The sequence below is a fragment of the Nansenia antarctica genome (assembly GCF_963989245.1).
Source record: "Nansenia antarctica genome assembly, chromosome: 19".
Classification (NCBI taxonomy): domain Eukaryota; kingdom Metazoa; phylum Chordata; class Actinopteri; order Argentiniformes; family Microstomatidae; genus Nansenia; species Nansenia antarctica.
The window spans coordinates 6,626,234-6,643,588 of NC_137692.1; the positions used below are offsets into that span (position 1 = coordinate 6,626,234).

General features: G+C 41.5%; 1 protein-coding gene across 1 annotated transcript; it reads right to left on the minus strand.

Moving 5' to 3' along the window:
- Window positions 1-4,685: 4,685 nt before the first annotated feature.
- LOC308174086 (glycine--tRNA ligase) lies at window positions 4,686-16,090 on the minus strand. The gene is made up of 17 exons (XM_080549140.1): window positions 15,908-16,090; window positions 14,979-15,080; window positions 14,587-14,689; window positions 14,356-14,497; window positions 13,332-13,420; window positions 11,497-11,573; window positions 9,466-9,611; window positions 8,726-8,875; window positions 8,473-8,635; window positions 8,203-8,367; window positions 7,320-7,428; window positions 6,696-6,840; window positions 6,512-6,597; window positions 6,293-6,402; window positions 5,769-5,862; window positions 5,405-5,595; window positions 4,686-5,294 (listed from the first exon to the last, which is right to left on the minus strand). Exons 1-17 carry the CDS (start codon window positions 15,965-15,967, stop codon window positions 5,169-5,171), a joined length of 2,058 nt encoding a protein of 685 aa, XP_080405266.1. The 5' UTR covers window positions 15,968-16,090; the 3' UTR covers window positions 4,686-5,168.
- Between the last annotated feature and the right edge of the window lie 1,265 nt (window positions 16,091-17,355).

Here is a 17,355-nt window from a genome sequence, read left to right on the forward strand (position 1 = left end):
GACCAAAACCTGAAACTGGTGTATTTTATCTCACACCAATTCTTCACAATGACAAACACATTTCTTGCTTATTACTCATTTTGCAGCTCTAAACCACACAGTTAACAACACACTAAATACAATTCTCTACATTTGGCACAATCTTCCTTGATAAAATCTCTTGTGTTCACATGGAAAACACTACCATCCAGAACTCAAACCACCAATCACACAATCACACTCCTCATATGGGCAAGCACTTATTGCTTTTCAATTAGCAATCATAGCTACAGTAATAAAAGGGCCAAAGGTGAGCTCTCCTGTGTTGAAATATATCAGAAGTATATCAGGGCTGGATTCGTCATGCCAGGCGATATTTTCCCCTCTGCTTGGCCAGGGAGAACATTGTCTGTGATATCGACGAGGTCTTGTGGCCTTTGTGTAGAGCAGCGGTTCCCAGCCTTTTTGGACTCAAGGCCCACTTAAAAATCTCAAAGGTATTCGCGGCCCACACAGGCATTTTACGCACACGTAATTTTTTTGGGGTGTCTCGTCATTATTCTCTTATTCTTATTGGATATTTCATATGCATCATCATACAATCATCATACATACAGTGCAGTAGGTCTAGTAGTATCACACTGATGATGCATTTTGGTTTTAAAGAAAAAGATACAGTACCATGATCTTTTTATTATTATTAAAACACAGACACACACATATATATTACTTTAAATATGTTTTTAAAATATATATATTTACTGTCTATGTAATTTCATTGTAACTACTACTAATAACTTTATTTTATTTATTTTATTAAATTAATTACTACAATGAATGTAGGAATTAATGTGCAATTACCATCAAACTTCCCTTCTGGGAAAAAATTATGATCCTGTAATAATGACAAGGTGACAAAGTTGAATAGTTCTTATTGATAATAATTTATTATTCAAAGCTTACCATTCTTATCATCTATACTATGTCAATATTATTTACATCAATACTATTTCAAATACTAACACTATTATGACTCCTTCATAGTCTCATCGGCATCTTGGATGAAGGAGGGCCGTGCTCTGAGCTGCTGCTCTCCTCACAGGCCTTCCTCTTCCCCTGGCCCTGGGGCCTCCCAGACCCCCCTGTCTCCTCACCACCCTGGGCCTCCCTGTCCATGGTGGTCTTACACCACACAGACAGCATCCGCTTGCCCTCTGGACTGTAGTCAGACACTCTCCACCTGCCCTCTACCTCCCGTCCTGAAGGGGTCCGTACAGGGGAGATTACCCTCACAAACTCCCCGAACTCATGAAGGGTGCACCTGGGGTCTGCCTGCAGGGCTGCCCAGTCCATCGTCTCAGGGTGGGCCGGAGCCATCAGCGGTGTGAAGGCAGGAAGTCGGGACCTCCCCTGTGCCTCTGCTGCAGCCGCTGCAGGTGGCGTGATCCACTGAGCGGGACGCGCTGCGTTCTCCGCATTGGGATGGTTGGGGGGTTTTAATGGTATGCCAAGCCGTTCCACTTGGAAACAGCCAATGTGACGAGTCCGGTTAAAATCTCCATGGAGACGGGGAATACTCCAAGCTAGGGCCTTGATGTTGCTGACAGTTAGAGGACACCTCGTCAGGTTGGACACCAGCATCTTCACAAGCCTCTGCTCTCTATGGACACCAACTGGATTGACAGGAAAGACAGGATCAGAGCCTTCCTCCAATGGAGTGACTAGTTTGTTTATTTATTGTTTATTTATTGGAAGGATCCCCATTATCTATACCCATAGGCATGAGCTACTTTTAGTGGGGTCCACATTTAAAACATACATTACAAATAACATTTAACATGTAAAACATACATTACAAATAACATTTAACATGTAAAACATACTTAAATTACAAATATCAAACATTAAAAAGTATCATACATCATACAATTTTACATTTGGCATAGTATAAAACACTTATATATCTAATTGGAGTCCACATTTAAAACATACATTACAAGTAACATTTAACATATAAAACATACTTTAAATTACAAATATCAAACATTAAAATATATCATACATTATACAATTTTACATTTGGCATAGCCTAATATAAAACACTTACATCTCTAGTTACATAAAAATGTTATACAGGGTTCGACAGTGTGACTGTTTTGGTCGCATTTGCGAGTGAATATATTTCTGTGCGACTTGGAAATACATTCAATCGCACCAGTGCGAAAAAAAGAAAAAAAAAGCTGAACTACTGTCATGCGCAGTCAATCTTCTGTTCGTTAATAAGATCACAGCGCATCTAAACCAATGCAATCCTTTGAAAACAGACACGTGACCCGCAAGCACAACAAGCGCGCATTTACTTTTTGAAAATGTGAAAATCCTGTCAGAAAAAGACCGCTTTTGTGTGAACACTTAAATCTCTAGTTACATAAAAATGTTATAGTGGTAATAGTTAATCAAGCAAACTCAAAAATACCTGCATTATCCCAGTCAGAATCATCAGAGTAGAAAGCCAAAGTTATGCAATATCTCTCTCGTCTGGATAGATTTGCCATTGTTGTATGAGTGAATCTTTTAGCGCAATCTAAGTTAGATCTGAAATGATTTGTTGTGCTACACTTTTCAATTTCAGAACATGCATTACCTTGGAAACCACCAAACATTCCAAAATGCCAATATCACTATGTGATGACATCATCAGGTGCAGAGTGGCAGAGTTCTAATATATACCTGTGGAGGTCTATCTCAATACAAATGTAGCTATTTCCCACATGTACCGTAACATATATAAATATATAGATAGATATATACAGTATATATAAAATGTATATAATGTAATGCAGTTTCAAGTGTATTTGTCACATGCTAGAACGTTTTTAATTCAAAAAGATAGTCAATATCGACATAATCTGAAAAATGTTCACACGCACGTAACATCCACTTTCTATCCCAGCCAGTATATATGATATATGATATCCCAGCCAGTATATATGATATATGATATCCCAGCCAGTATATATGATATATGATATCCCAGCCAGTATATATGATATATGATATCCCAGCCAGTATATATGATATATGATATCACAGCCAGTATATATTATATATGATATCCCAGCCAGTATATATGATATATGATATCCCAGCCAGTATATATGATATATGATATCCCAGCCAGTATATATGATATATGATATCCCAGCCAGTATATATGATATATGATATCCCAGCCAGTATATATGATATATGATATCCCAGCAGCCAGTATATATGATATCCCAGCCAGTATATATGATATATGATATCCCAGCCAGTATATATGATATCCCAGCCAGTATATATGATATATGATATCCCAGCCAGTATATATGATATATGATATCCCAGCCAGTATATATGATATATGATATCCCAGCCAGTATATATGATATATGATATCCCAGCCAGTATATATGATATATGATATCCCAGCCAGTATATATGATATATGATATCCCAGCCAGTATATATGATATATGATATCCCAGCCAGTATATATGATATATGATATCCCAGCCAGTATATATGATATATGATATCCCAGCCAGTATATATGATATATGATATCCCAGCCAGTATATATGATATATGATATCCCAGCCAGTATATATGATATATGATATCCCAGCCAGTATATATGATATATGATATCAGGGACAGCAGATGGAAACTAGCCTGCTAGGCTAATTCTGGCTCATTTACAGCATGTTAATCAATGTGCATTGTCCCGATTTTAAATCAATAAATCAATATATTCAAATCAGTATAAAACTTAGAATGACTACAAGACAAACCAGTGAACGGCGCAATGTTCATTTCTCCTACATGTTGAAACATTGAATATGTATAGGATTGCATAACGCCAGGTAGGCCTACGTGCTGCTACTGTGCCAGTGACAATAGTCTGTAGAGTATATGCAGAAGGCTGATGTTATGTTTTCTATTGTTTGGTCTGTATGAAGAACACTTTACTGAAGAACACTTACTGTAAATCCCAAAACTCACACACAAAACCCTAAACTCCACAAATCTCTTGCAAATGCAAACACTGCATTCAAAATAATGTTGTCTTCTCAAAATGAAATGTTGTCGTCAAATGACAAACACACACAAAGACCATCAAATGAATAGACACTTGTAACAACCAATAACAGGCTACTGTACGTATGTAGTGTAACACTGAAAATGCAAAAGGCGTACTGATAATCTTATCATAGTACTGTTTTCCTCTGATCATAGTGTTTTCCATTGTGCACATCAGTGTTCAATTGGTTGTTACAAGTGTCTATTCATTTGATGGTCTGTGTGTGTTTGTCATTTGACGACAACATTTCATTTTGAGAAGACATAGCATTATTTTGAATGCAGTGTTTGCTTTTGCAAGAGATTTGTGGAGTTTAGGGTTTTGTGTGTGAGTTTTTGGATTTGTGTTTAGAGTTAAGAGAAAATGAGCTAAGCTTTGACTAAACATGTTAAAGCGATAGAGAAAAACTGTAAGATCGATAACTGGATCACTATATGAATACATTTTAAGATCAGTAAAACATATTACCGAGCATATACAAACGTTCTGGATGTTTATGGACCACGTGGACAAGCAGTAAAATAGTCTTGTTCTTGGAAACAGAACACGAGATTGCAATACGGGAGAGAAATGTCAACCGATGCCCCCTCATGGGCAATAACTTTTAATTTTTCAGACACTTCACACAAATACATAGGCAGTGGCCAGTAAGTGCTGGCTCAGTTTATTGAACCAAATTGCTTTTGCTAGTTTGATCTCAGCCCATAACATGGAATGGTGCAAGCCTCTTCCCACACAAGACAACCTGAAAAACATTTCTCCCTTTTTAACATGTGAGAGGTGAGGGCCTCCCCAAGCTCCTTCCAGCAGGTGGGTGAAGATTTATCAAGGGAACAAGCCATTATTGTGTAACCCTTTTATAACTGTTAGATACAATGGTTAGATAACATTTGTTTTGAAATTCAATTTCAGTGGTTGCAGTGTTGTAGAACACAAAAGGACATCATCTGTGCACATCGATTGCATCTTGAATTACAGTTGCAATAACATTGTTCCTATGGATGCATATGTCAAAATGTCCATGGGGGGTTTCAAAGGAGCGGCTGGCAGACAGGCAAGAGGATTATTCCTCAACCGTGTCCTTCTTGCTAGTCTCCTGTCCTTCAAAGATGGGGTACTTGCTCTCCACCTCAGCCCAGGACATGGTGCCGTTGGCCAGGTCACGGATGATCCCTGGCAACTCACTGACCTGGAGGGAACACAGACAGTGTTAACAGTTACAGAATTACAAAGGGAGACAACAAAAAGAAAATGAGAAAAGGAACAATTCAGACCAAAATAATTATTCAGATCTCCTACCTCGGCCCTGATCTGTCTCATGGAGTCTCGGTCCCTCAGAGTGGCTGTGTGAGGGGTCTTGTTCACTGTGTCAAAGTCGATGGTGATGCCGAAGGCCACTCCGATCTCGTCTGTCCTGGCGTAGCGTCTCCCGATGGATCCTGAGGAGTCGTCCACCTTGTGGGAGACGCCGTTCTTGGTCATGGCTTCAGCTGAGAGAGAGGAAGAGGGAAGAACAAGCAAGTATCAGCAATCGAAACAATGTCTTAGAACATTACCAAAAATGTAACTCTAACTGCCAAATAAATTAATAAATAGTGTATGTACAATACGTGCAGAGCTGACAACAGTAGGACTAGGGATAGTGGTTGGAACGAGTACTCACATAGTTCCCGAACAAAAGGCGTGAACTCCTGGTTTTGGCTCAAAGGAAGGACGGAGCATTTGTATGGAGCCACAGTGGCAGGGAAGCTGAAATACTGGAGCAGAAAGACGTAATTATTAACAAGGAAGAAAATATAATCATTTACATTTACATTTTTGGCATTTAGCAGACGCCTTATTCCAAATCGATACATTTGACTAAGCAAGTGAATCATCAATCCACCAGTCGTAGCAGGAAGAGTAATCGAGCTCAGGCCCGGGGCCATTGATAGAAGGAAAAACCTTCTTCTATCACCTTCTTCTAAACCTAACCTATTTTTATTTATTTTTTTACTTTTTTTAATATAGACACAGGAGAAACAGAGAAAAAGTACAAGGGGGGCAAATCTACATTTTTAGGGGACACCGTAAAAAATGTTTTACATGTAATTATAACGTATGCATATAAAGTATTTGTATCACCCCCCGCCCTTTTATTATACCAGTGAATATTTAATTGATTTCCAATATCAGTAATATTCCTACCGTTCTCTGTTCATCACCCTCTCTGACTTGGAATGTGTGCTCAAAGATGGAGTACATGATTCTGCCGATACCAAAGGAGGGCTCGATTACATTGGGAACAATCTCTTCCACTGTGAATCAGAGAGAAACAAAAAACACCTTCAGGTTGCCTGAACTGTTTCACTGTGACAGATCCTAGTGTCCCTCCGTCCTTCGGAACAGCAAAGAACCTTCTCTCACCGTGCAGGGTCTTCTGGAACTTCTTCACACTGACCATATCCTTGGTGAGTTTGAAAGACTTTCCATCCGTCTGAATGGTGAACTCCCTGTGGAGACAAGAGGGGTTAACCTTGCAGTGAGACTGGTGTCTAACGCACCAAATTGTGTCCAAAATAATCACGTAGACGCCTGCTTACACACTTACCCACTGTCGTTGAGCAGCTTCTCCTGCTCTGTGATAAAGCACTCATCACAGACAGCCAGGTACTCCATTGCTAGCTTAGCATCTTTCTTGTAGGCCTTGCCGATGGCTCCCTTGTTGGGTTCAAACTGGACAACGTTGACAACTTTGTGTGAAGTGGTTAAGGGGAGTAAGAGGAGGAAAGCGGCCACACAGAACAGCGTGCAAACTGAAGATTGAGCTAATCAACAATGATCAATAAATGATGAGGAGTGATATCAATGGCCTTGTTGGTCTCAATGGCTTGAGTATTGAAAATCTTTATGATTTTGAATATTAGTTTATTTAAAATTATACTATGGATATTTGTTTACTTTTCAGTAGATTGTCCTACAAAGACACTTAGATTTAGATTTAGTAATCTAAAAATTATAACCAAGGACTTTCATAAAACCTTGATACAAATTTGAGCTTTTCAAAAAATGCCGGTTGAGAGAGGACGCTGGCTTTGCATGTTCGCCACTTCTTCGCCCGAAATCTAGGTGTAATTGCAGTATACAGAGTAGATTATATAAATCTATATAAATCCAAGGGATTATTATTATTATTACTCTAAAATCCTCTTTGTAAACTATGAATAAAAGGATATGGGTTCTTTTAGAGGCTTCTCAGCCACTAGAGGGACCTTGGTGGCCCGTGCATGGCACTGCAGATCAAAGCACGAGCGGTCAGCACACCCAACGATCTCAATCCAGCCCTGTGTGGAACACAAAGAACAAACCCAACGTTATGGTGAAATCCTCACACAATTACACTTGACTTATGTTTCAGTTCTGGTAGTTCTGGTAGTTGATTGGTCAGAAAAATAGAAAATTGCCCGTTCGTCCCGCTCTTATCCAGATCAACGCGCATGCATTGTTGTTTTCCTATGGACAGCCTCGATGTGTCGTTTCTAACCAGAGAGAAACCACCCTTTTCAAGTGGAGCATGCGTTGGTTCTTTGCTCCGGGAGCGACTTCGAATGCGCGTTCTCACAGCTCCAAACGACGAAGAGCAAAGCGAATTTTATCCTAAACTCCGTTTCAAGTGAAGCAAATGTTCTAGTGAGAACACACCCTTAGACTCCTACCATAGTGACCCTGATTCATTTAACATTTAGTCACATTCAGTAAAAAGCTTGCACACTATTTGACAACAAATATGAAACAAGAAAGTAATAATTTAGAAAAACCTGGGGAATTGAAAAATGTATTGATGCTGTGACATTATCAAAATAAACACAAATGTTCCTGCAACCGGGCTATGGAAGCTACTTGGAGTGGCAGCTCCCATGCTTAAAATCACAGAGTTAATATGTGCCAGTCAATCAAAACCCACAGATCAGCACGGTCTAGCTGTCTCTAGGAACCACAAGGCACTCTACCTCACAAGACCATAGCGAACGCAGTCTCTCTGAAATTAGTGTTGCGTGTATGAGTGTTGAGTGTTGCGTGTATGAGTGTTGAGTGTTGCGTGTATGAGTGTCACCTACATAGGAGGTTTTGGTCTCTGCGTCCCAGCAGTCGGTGGCGTAGTGGGCCATCTCGTTGTCCATGTGCTGGCGGAAACGAAGCTTGTCTTTGGACACACCGACTTTAGTAAGGTAGAGGTAGATCCTCCCAATGAAATATCCAAGGACGGAGTTATTGACCACTCCCTGGAGAAGACAGACAGAGCAGTAGGGTTATGACACCTGACCTGTTTATGTTTTATGAATTGACGGTTATTATGGGTTGCTATTCAGAGGCTCTCCCTCTCTCACCTGCTCTACTGCATCCCCCAGCCTCATGAGGTGAGCAGACTGGCCGCTGGTCTGGGCCTTGGAGGAGTACAGCAGGATCTCCAGGTCAGCCACGTTGGGGAACTTGGGGTGGATCTTCTCTGTCGGGTCCACAAAGTGCTCAATCTCTGCCATGGTGAACTCTCTACGTGGGAGAAAATTGCCAGTTCATCTATAGGTAGGAAAGAAAGTGATCCTGAAAGCTAAAATGAAGCTGTAACCGACAACCACTAACCTGACACGGATGAGGCCAGAACGAGGCGAGATTTCGTTCCTGAAGGAGTTTCCAATCTGGGCAGCAGCGAAGGGAAGCTTTCCCTGGTTGAACTCCAACAAGCGTTTGAAATTGAGGAAGATACCCTGAGCGGTTTCAGGCCTCAAATAGCTGCAAATGGTAGTCAACAAATATGAAACATGAAAGTCATAATTTAGACCTGGGGAATTGGAAAATTACCGTATTTTCCGGACTATAAGTCACACTTTTTTTCATAGTTTGGCTGGTCGTGCAACTTATATATAAAAAAATATATAATTTAACATGTTTTTTTTTATGTTAATTCATACTCATAAATTCATAAATATTACAAAAATACATACATACATAAATAAATGCGAATTATATATGTTTTTTTCCTCTTCATGACGCATTTTTTGACTGGTGCGACTTATAGTTCGGAAAATATGGTAATTGGATGTTATGACATTATCAAAATAAACACAAATGTTCCTGCAACCGGGCTATGGAAGCTACTTGGAGTGGCAGCTCCCATGCTTAAAATCACAGAGTTAATATGTGCAGTCAATCAAAACCCACAGATCAGCACGGTCTAGCTGTCTCTAGGAACCACAAGGCACTCTACCTCACAAGACTTCAAAACAAGCCTAGATTTTCCTTTAGCAACGTTGATGGAATACCCCCCCCCGTATGTGTCAGTATAAGAAGTTCAGAGTAGAAGAAGGAGTGTTATGTCGTACCCTGTCATGTTTCCCGATGGCCCAATGGACGTCTGGAACATCAGGTTGAACAATATGGGGGCTGAGACGTCGTTTCCTGTGGTGGGTGACTTGACATTGTATTTTACAAAGAGATCGGTCAACTCCTGCTGGGTGTAATTGTCCATCTGAAAATGTTATTGAACAAAAACACTGTCAATCACTTGTACTTGTGTTCACTGTCATTCTTTTGGTTGCAGCAAGCGAGCATGAACACAGGGTTCCCACACCTTCTGAAACATCACATTCAAGCACCTTTCAAGGACTTTCAAGACTCCCTCAAATTCAAGGACCCAATACGGCATAGTTTGAGATAGGTCTAGATGACAATGTATATAATAGGAACTATCCGCACAGACAACAATTAAAAAGATAGGCTTGAATGTGTGAACACTAGATGGTCTCTTGCCTTCTCTACCACAGCGCAGCAAAACAATATATTGTGAAATGTGTGTAAAGTTAAGTAAAGTTAAGCAATACAGAGACTTATTTACTAGTTGACGAAGTAAAACATTTTTGAATATATATATTATTTTTTTTAGAGAGAGAGAGGGAGAGAGAGAGAGAGAGAGAGGGAGAGAGAGAGAGAGAGAGAGAGAGAGAGAGAGAGAGAGAGAGGAGAATTCAAGCACTTTCAATGACCCATGTCTATTTTCAAAAACTTCTAAGACCCAGATTTTTTTCTCATTTCAAGGACCCGTGGGAACCCTGTGAACAGGAATCAAACATGCATGAATAATGTCCAAGGTGATGAGGGTACAGTAGTTTCTCTTGTACTATACTTAATGTACAATAGGGTTGGGCGGTTTCACGGTTAAACCGTGAACCAGGGTTCTTGAAAATAGCAACGTTTTTGTCAAAACCGTCATAAATTGCTATATTGTAGCATGTGTATATATATATATATATGTATGTATCATACCAACTATGTTTGTATGGTGGGAGTATGTTTGGGCCAGGGCCCCTTAAAGCTGAGTGGCAGTTGTGACGTATGGGGGTTTCAGGTGACGTATGGGGGTTTCAGAGGTGACGTATGGGGGTTTCACACAGATGTTTTGACTGTTGTTATGCTAGTTTGCAAAAAAAAACAAAAAACATTGATCAAAATTCTGACACTGCAACTGCCTTTGTTCTCTAAGGTCATGTTCTCACATGAAAGTCTGAATCAGGACCCGGAGCAAGTGGATGAGTTTGCAACATTGTTACATAAATAATTTCTCTGATTTGCGTTCTCACAGCCCTTTATGTAAACGAAGTGACATACGCAATCGAAGCAACAGACGTGGTAGTTGATTGGTCAGAAACATTTCAAATTGCCCGTTCGTCCCGCTCTTATCCAGATCAACACGCATGCATTGTTGTTTTCCTATGGACAGCCTCGATGTGTCGTTTCTAACCAGAGCGAAACCACCCTTTTCAAGTGGAGCATGCGTTGGTTCTTTGCTCCGGGAGCGACTTCGAATGCGCGTTCTCACAGCTCCAAACGACGGAGAGCAAAGCGAATTTTATCCTAAACTCCGTTTCAAGTGAAGCAAATGTTCTAGTGAGAACACACCCTTAGACTCCTACCATAGTGACCCTGACTCATTTAAAATGTAGTCACATTCAGTAAAAAGCTTGCACACTGTTTGACAACAAATATGAAACATGAAAGTAATCATTTAGAAAAACCTGGGGAATTGAAAAAATTCATTGATGCTGTGACATTATCAAAATAAACACAAATGTTTCTGCAACCGGGCTATGGAAGCTACTTGGAGTGGCAGCTCCCATGCTTAAAATCACAGAGTTAATATGTGCCAGTCAATCAAAACCCACAGATCAGCACGGTCTAGCTGTCTCTAGGAACCACAAGGCACTCTACCTCACAAGACTCCAACAATGTGATTTTGAATCCCACGGTTTAACTGACAATCATCAATATTTGGGGGCGGTTTCCCAGTATCTAAAAAATGAAAAGCGCCCAAGCCTAATGTACAATAATGTATTTCTCTTAAACACAATTGTACAAACCTGAGTGACAACTTCCTCCATCTCAGCCTTCTTTTCAGCAGCACACTTCTTGTCAGACTGCAGTTTCTGGATATGAGCTTCAGAAAGAAAAATATGATATATTTAGATTTATATATATTAAAAATATATACAGTATATATATAACCAGTTACAAATGACACACAAAAAATATATATTATATAAAATAAATAATAAGGCTTAGATCAAGTACTAAATCAAGAAAAACAACAGACCAACATTCTTCACCAGAACCTTCTTTTTGTTCTACACTGTAACCAGGTTAGTTGTGTAGCCAGGTTAGTTGTGTTAGTTGTGTAGCCAGGTTAGTTGTGTAACCAGGTTAGTTGTGTAGCCAGGTTAGTTGTGTAACCAGGTTAGTTGTGTAGCCAGGTTAGTTGTGTAGCCAGGTTAGTTGTGTAACCAGGTTAGTTGTGTAGCCAGGTTAGTTGTGTAACCAGGTTAGTTGTGTAACCAGGTTAGTTGTGTAGCCAGGTTAGTTGTGTAGCCAGGTTAGTTGTGTAGCCAGGTTAGTTGTGTAGCCAGGTTAGTTGTGTAGCCAGGTTAGTTGTGTAACCAGGTTAGTTGTGTAGCCAGGTTAGTTGTGTAGCCAGGTTAGTTGTGTAACCAGGTTAGTTGTGTAACCAGGTTAGTTGTGTAGCCAGGTTAGTTGTGTAGCCAGGTTAGTTGTGTAGCCAGGTTAGTTGTGTAGCCAGGTTAGTTGTGTAGCCAGGTTAGTTGTGTAGCCAGGTTAGTTGTGTAGCCAGGTTAGTTGTGTAGCCAGGTTAGTTGTGTAGCCAGGTTAGTTGTGTAGCCAGGTTAGTTGTGTAACCAGGTTAGTTGTGTAACCTGGTTAGTTGTGTAACCTGGTTAGTTGTGTAGCCAGGTTAGTTGTGTAGCGTATGACCATTGATTCCAAATGGACATTATTGATCCAGAAGAAGATTGCATTTAACTAAGTGAACCTTGTTAACCAATTTCAAGAGAATCCCATGCCTCTCCAATCGTTGGCCTGGCTCCAGCCCCTGATCCCAGAGCAGCCTGAGAGCCGGCATCCCTGCACCTCTGAGAGCCCTTTGTGATTCCTGCTGATCCAGACGCTTCCCTTCCCCCTGGGGCAGGACACTGATACCCCGGCCCAGCCAACTACCAGGCCTGACCCCCGGGACAGAGGCAGAGCACACTGATACCCCGGCCCAGCCAACTACCAGGCCTGACCCCCGGGACAGAGGCAGAGCACACTGATACCCCGGACCAGCCAACTACCAGGCCTAACCCACGGGACAGAGTTTCAACAAGTCAAATTGAAGACCTTTTTTAGACCTCTTGGAATAGAATTTTAGACCTATTCGTGACACCCTATGGTAGCTTTTTGTCATCCTCGAGGTGATGAAATTAGGGATTTCACTGCCATGCAGACAAAAAAGGAAGCGAATTGGCATTTCTTTGGTTCCAGCTTGATTAATTTCTGCGTAAATAGATGTGGTCGACTGATTTCCTCGCAGGATGTCATTTTTAAGACCTAGCACCTCATTTTTAGACCGACTAATTGAAATTTGAGACCTTTTTAGGCCTTATGAGTTGGATTGCTGGATTCTAGACTTTAAGGCTTTTTAAGACCAGAGCGGGAACCCTGGAGGCAGAGCAGTGCCCACCTCTCCTCACATGGAGGTCTGAGTACTGTACTATCAGAATGACCGACACAGTTGGTCAAGTCTGATCGTCAATATGCTCATTAGAATGAAATCTATATTATGTAAATAAGGCATTTGGCACATCAATATCATGATTGAACTGTTGAATTGACTTGCAGAGGAATCAGCTGAGAATCAGCTTACCTTTGAGGAGGTGGTCGGCCCGGAAGCACTCCCCATTCTTGACATCCTTCACCATGTAGTCAGCAAACTTATCCACATGTCCAGATGTCCTATAAAATATCACTTGCATTAATTAACATAGGAAAAATGTATTAATGCTGTGACATTATCAAAATAAACACAAATGTTCCTGCAACCGGGCTATGGAAGCTACTTGGAGTGGCAGCTCCCATGCTTAAAATCACAGAGTTAATATGTGCCAGTCAATCAAAACCCACAGATCAGCACGGTCTAGCTGTCTCTAGGAACCACAAGGCACTCTACCTCACAAGACTTCAAAATAAGCCTAGATTTTCCTTTAGTGACGTTGATGGAATACCCCCCTGTATATGTCAGTATAAGAAGTTTTAGAGTGTTATATTGGTCCCCCCTAAAGGATATGTGCACTAGATCACCCAAACCACGTACCAGATTAAGATTCCAATAAAAATGTTCCCTCTAGTGCAATATTTGTAAACTTGTGAAATAACTTCAAACCAACTAGTGCAATATCTGTATTCTATGATTAGTAGAATACAATAACCTCCTCTTATTCTCACTACATCTGATGACAATAATGTGGCTTTGTTGTCCTCGGTCCCTAGTAAAGGTTCCTACAAGTTTCAACAAGTCAAATTTAAGACCTTTTTCGACCGCTTTGAATAGAAATGTTGACCTATCGCGACACAATATAATATTAGGGATGAAATTAGGGATTTCACTGCCATACAGACAAAAAAGGAAGCGAATTGGCTTTTTTTTGGTTCCAGCTTGATTCATTTCTGAGTTAATAGATGTGGTCGGACTGATTTCCTTGCAGGATCTAATTTTTAGACCTAGCACCTCATTTTTAGACTGAATAACTGACATTTGGGACCTTTTTAGGCCTTATAGATGGGACTGCTGGATTTTTGACTTTATGGCTTTTTAAGACCAGCACGAGAACCTTGCTAGTAGAATAAAGGGCCCTAAATGTGCTTTGTGGCTTAAGGCCTGTGCCACCCACTTGAGGACCGTCTCCGGGGTCAGCATGGTGCAGTCGATCTCCAGGATCTGCTCCTCCTGGATGAAGTGCTGCCTCCAGGCCTGCAGGATGTTGTTCTTCAGTGCACAGCCCACAGGGCCAAAGTCATACAGGCCACTCACACCTGAAGGGAAGAACCATTGTGTCAGAAAGCTTTTGGTGTCGTGCATCAACCTGATCCTATGCAACTTCTCACTGATTACTGGCGCTTACCCCCGTAAATGGCAAACGCCTGATCGTAGAAGAATCGCCTCTTTAAGGTATCTTCCATCTTGGTTCTGTCTACTATGTCGTCTTTGGGTTGCAAGGCGAGTTCCTGCAAGAGGAATTGTTTTATATGACACAAAAGCACTCGAAAATAACTCAAAAGATGGATGTGTGTCTACCAAAGTTATTGTAGTGGTCAGGAAGCCACATACACTACAATTGTGTAAAACTGTATAAAAAGGTATTAGTGGAAAAACATTTAGGCTACTCCATCACTGTCCAATACATTCACTTAAGAGACATGACTGTATGGCATCAACCTCACATAGGAAACATGCTGTGCAAATTTCAATTCAATCGACTTTGCTGGTCGTGATGGACAGGAGAGCTGAACTCACCTTCGCCTCAAAAGCTCTCTTCCTTGCCTTCAGCTCCGCCACGGCTTTAGTGACGTCCACATCTGGGGCGTTCTCCTGTTTCATTTGGCGCACCAAGTCACCCTGCAAGAAGAGGTATACATGTGGTCAGTCACCCAACACTCAAAGAGGAGAACTTCAGTGTCAAGTTTGGATTTGTGTTTCGGGTGAAGGGCATCTGATCTGCTGACGTTTGACCCGAACTCCATCGTCTCCTAGAGCGCTCGAAGACAAGACCACAATGCAGTACAGTAGTAAACGGACTGACTTATAGAGCACCTTTATCCAAAGCGCTTTACAACGGCCTCTCATTCACACGTTCACACACACATTCACACACCAACGGCGAGGTATGCAAGCTACCATGCAAGGCGCCAGCCGGCCCCGCTCACTGGGAGCAATTTTGGGGTTTACTGTCTTGCTCGAGGACACTTCGACATGTGGCCAGCCGGGGCTCGAACCACTGATCTGCCAACCTTGTGATCATTAGACGGCGACTCTACCTCCTGCGCTACAGCCACCTCCATAGACAGCAGTCTGTCTGTCCCCTGCCCACCCAGACAGACAGATGACACAGTGATCTGGATCATCTGACAGCGTGGATCTGAAACGTGGCACCCCGACAGGGGGACAGGAGGACTTCCCTCACTGACGGAGCACAGCAGAGCAGGCTAACCGGGCTGACGTCATCCAGCCACATCCACATGATCATGACGTCATTGTCCTAAACCGCTTTATACAGCCAACCTGGCAACCCGGACAGATCTCCTTTACAGCCAACCTGGCAACCAGACAGATCTCCTTTTGAGCGGTGGTGAGATCTGAGATTCTAGTGACACGATCCATGAATCGGCTCTGATCAACAGCTTTAGAGGATCGTCAATCCACATGGCAGGGTGCATTTAGCTTACCTGTTCCTTCACTGCGAGCCTGAGTGGGGCCAGCACCTCTTCCATGTTAAAGCCATCCATGCTTTGTCCTCTGGGAAGCTCCAGACACAGGCTTCTCTGGTGATCCTTCTTCTTCCTACGCAGGCAGACAGAGAGAGAGAAGGCTCTGTGTAGGGTTAGGGGTGTCTGCGGGGCTAGTGGGACCCTCCTGGGCAGGGAGATCAGAGAGGAGGTCTGGGCGCTGCAGGTCCTCAGCAGGGCGGTACGAAGCATGGACCTCTGTGTGGAGCAGGATGGATGATGAAATCTCCCGAAACTAAGTAAATGCCGCTCTCATCACCCGAGTGGCACTTTCGCTATTTCCTGGGTTGCCACGTTTTTTTTTCTTTTCTTCAGGACCCACACGTTTAGATTTCTACTGTTTCTATTATAGAGACACAGTGTTATTTCACAGCCACCGCACCACACCCACATATGTATTATTTTTTTCTAACCTGGCAACCCTGCAAGTCTACCATTAATGCACTTGGTTCAGGATCACCAGATTCAACGAATAGATGTTTTGCTCTAATGTCAGTGTTCCACCTTTCACAACCGCCAGGGGGCAGTGTTACTCCATTCCGGCTCACCCAAAAACAACTGGGTGTGTTCGAAATGGCATCCTAACGTATTATTCACGAGTTCAAAGACACTTGTAACAACCAATTGAACACTGATGTGCACAATGGAAAACACTATGATCAGCGGAAAACAGTACTATGATAAGATTATCAGAAGGCCTTTTGCATTTTCAGTGTTACACTAGATACGTACAGTAAAACTGTTATGTTTTCATACGCAAATATAAAACACACAAATACAAAAATAGAATGTTTACTATAATACTGTACACATCTCAGCAATGACCGTTGGATTTGTAAAGTGTTCTTCATACAGACCAAACAATAGAAAACATAAAATCAGCCTTCTGCATATACTCTACAGACTATTGTCACTAGCACAGTAGCAGCACGTAGGCCTACCTGGCGTTATGCAATCCTATTCAATGTTTCAACATGTAGGAGAAATGAACATTGCGCCGTTCACTGGTTTGTCTTGTAGTCATTCTAAGTGTTATACTGATTTGAATATATTGATGTATTGATTTAAAATCGGGACAATGCACATTGATTAACAGACATGCTGTAAATGAGCCAGAATTAGCCTAGCAGGCTAGTTTTCATCTGCTGTCCCTGACATCATATATCATATATACTGGCTGGGATATCATATATCATATATACTGGCTGGGATATCATATATCATATATACTGGCTGGGATATCATATATCATATATACTGGCTGGGATATCATATATCATATATACTGGCTGGGATATCATATATCATATATACTGGCTGGGATATCATATATCATATATACTGGCTGGGATATCATATATCATATATACTGGCTGGGATATCATATA

What these genes read in the sequence shown, in the direction of transcription:
- LOC308174086 (XM_080549140.1), bottom strand. Translation starts at nt 15,967, where the DNA reads ATGGATGGCTTTAACATGGAAGAGGTGCTGGCCCCACTCAGGCTCGCA. An exon ending in GGCCGACCACCTCCTCAAAG is followed by an intron (nt 11,574 to 13,331) that starts GTAAGCTGATTC and finishes TTCTTTCTGAAG; the next exon opens with CTCATATCCAGAAACTGCAG. An exon ending in CCATCGGGAAACATGACAGG is followed by an intron (nt 8,876 to 9,465) that starts GTACGACATAAC and finishes TACCATTTGCAG; the next exon opens with CTATTTGAGGCCTGAAACCG.